The sequence below is a fragment of the Gossypium arboreum genome, chromosome 13 (assembly GCF_025698485.1).
Source record: "Gossypium arboreum isolate Shixiya-1 chromosome 13, ASM2569848v2, whole genome shotgun sequence".
NCBI lineage: Eukaryota > Viridiplantae > Streptophyta > Magnoliopsida > Malvales > Malvaceae > Gossypium > Gossypium arboreum.
In genome coordinates this window covers 105131779-105134106 of record NC_069082.1, presented here as the reverse complement: position 1 = coordinate 105134106, position 2328 = coordinate 105131779, and the positions used below count along the sequence as shown (strand labels likewise).

Here is a 2328-nt window from a genome sequence, read left to right as displayed (position 1 = left end):
AAGATAGATCAATAAAATATTAATTTTCTTCCTTAAAAATGAAAATAATTAATTTTCAGTTTGTTTATCAAAGTTACAAAGGGAATTGTTTTTTTAGTTTCCCATTTATTTTTGTTTAGACTAACAAGATAATAAAAGTGCTGGAGAGCATCTTCTTATAAAATGCATAAATTACATGTAATTTTAATCCCCCAAAAATCAAATGTTGGTAATGTAATATATGCCTCTGTAGTTTTTCTTCTGAAGAAATAATTTGGCAATGAAATTTGGAGCAGCCAGAAATTTTTATTTTTAGTACTAATTAACCACAATATCATCTTGCAAGTAGTTTTCATGTCACCGGTGGACTAACATGGATCTTACAATTAAGCTAGAAAACTATAAAAGCTAGTGAGGAATTTAGAAAGCTAGCAGCGACGCTGGGATTATTATGTAGTGTCCATGGCCGCATGCAATTGGAAGCTAACAAATTTATTGTTTGGTACAATCTGTGGGAGCAAAGGAGACAGTTCTCTTCTGAAGATCATACTCCACCTGGAAATTCATTTGTGCATAGTTTCCAAATATAGATAAGGAGTCACTTGGGACTATCAGCATACAAAACAAACCGTCATTGATCCGAAATGTGTTTTCAGGTTGCAAGAGAAGGTCAGCACCACTGAAATGGAACACCATTTCCGGGACGCTGATATTAGTCTTTGCCCCATAACACAAGCTAAATGTTCCTGAAGGATCTTTCACTGGATCTACTCCAATGGCGTCTTTCACTATAGTCTCTAAGCTGCTATAAAAACTCGATTCTAGGTATGTGAGTGTTGTTCCAGAATCGATTATGATATTCCCTTGGCTCGAACCTGCCTCTGCGGTCTTGTCTCCAATGCTAACACCTTCAAGGCTAAGGTAGTAGAAGGTTTGAGGGGTTTTGGTTACCAATGGAGTGGAAACAGCCCCAGGACGAGAAATTATTGCTTCTTGGCCGAACAGCAGTTTACTACTGGAACTCGCAGAGCGAGGAACCAAGCAGTAGGAAAATCTGTTATCAATTTGATTGCTTATTTGAGAAGCAAGTGACAATGGCCCTCCTCCCAGGCCAACAAGACCAGCACTTGGGCTTCTGAATTTACCTTGATTGTTGTGCCCACAACCGAAAATGGATGTTGGGAAAGCTGTTTTTTGACCATTGGAGTCGTCAAAAGTCAAGGTATCGGTGCTGAGGATTCCTTTCGTAAATGACTTGTCTCCATAGCTATACGAGTATTGACAGTCATTAACGTCGTTGGAGCACTGATACCGGGGAAGAGCTTGGCAACTATCGGAATCGCAAGGAATCTTTTTGTAGGTGGAAGATGCTTGAGGATCGAAAGGAGGAGAACCTTGTGGATAACATTGAGATTGAAGACATGGAACACATTGTATCCATATAAGGTCGCTTCCAGTGTCTGCAACGGCCATGTAGTCAACTGGCGGGGTTCCAAAGGAGAGTTTCATCAGATAAATACCTCCATTTGGAGTCACTGCAGATTGGATGGCGCTTTGATCAATCAAGAATTGGAAGTGTTTGAGACGGTCCATGGAATGGAGGGCATTTTTTCTTAGGATCTGTGATGAGGTGAGAGAAGCATTATAGAAAGGAGATATTGGTGAATCAAGATGAATAAGCTCCACACTGAAACCCTTTGCTCCCATGACTGGCTGAACCACCAGGCTGGAGAATATTACAGTAAGCACAAGAAAAAGTGGATTGTGCATGTTTCACAATTTTTGTTTTTAAAGACGAGTATTTAAAAAGAAGGATTATAAGATGTTTTAGATGAGGTGATGAATAATTGGTATTGAGGAGGATGTACTTATAGGCAATAGCACTATGGATGTGCTTGTATTTATAGATTGGAAATCGTTTAGCGTAGCGAAGAAGTTAAGGTCGATTATATATGTTGAAGTGTGTTAATCATTGCAGCAATTTCCATTTGCTATCCAAGAAGGAGAATTAGAAATTAATGATTTTCAATCTATCCACATAAAAGTTGCGGTGTTTGGGCTCACTACTCATTACTTCGTCTCAGTGACTCAGTGTTTTGTTTAATAGAGGAGGATTTATTAAGGATGATTGCATGGTAATCTTAATTAACTGAGTCAAGTCTCAGTGTTTAAGCCCAACCTTCTTTTGCGCCAGGCCCCCCTCCTGACAAAACTTGTTGTGGGAAGGTCTTAATCAATCCGAAAAAAAAGGGTGTATGTTCTCATTGTTATGATGTTTTCTGATTTGCAATACGCGTTTCTACTTTCAAAATCACTTGTTGTCTTCATCCAATAGGTTTCTTTCCATAG

The 2328-nt window shown here is 38.8% G+C and overlaps 1 protein-coding gene across 1 annotated transcript; it reads right to left on the bottom strand.

The window, feature by feature from the left end:
- Nucleotides 1-252: 252 nt before the first annotated feature.
- On the bottom strand, nucleotides 253-1967 carry LOC108463302 (aspartic proteinase CDR1-like). The gene has a single exon (XM_017763252.2). The coding sequence runs from the start codon at nucleotides 1747-1749 to the stop codon at nucleotides 472-474; it is 1278 nt and encodes a 425-aa protein (XP_017618741.1). The 5' UTR covers nucleotides 1750-1967; the 3' UTR covers nucleotides 253-471.
- Between the last annotated feature and the right edge of the window lie 361 nt (nucleotides 1968-2328).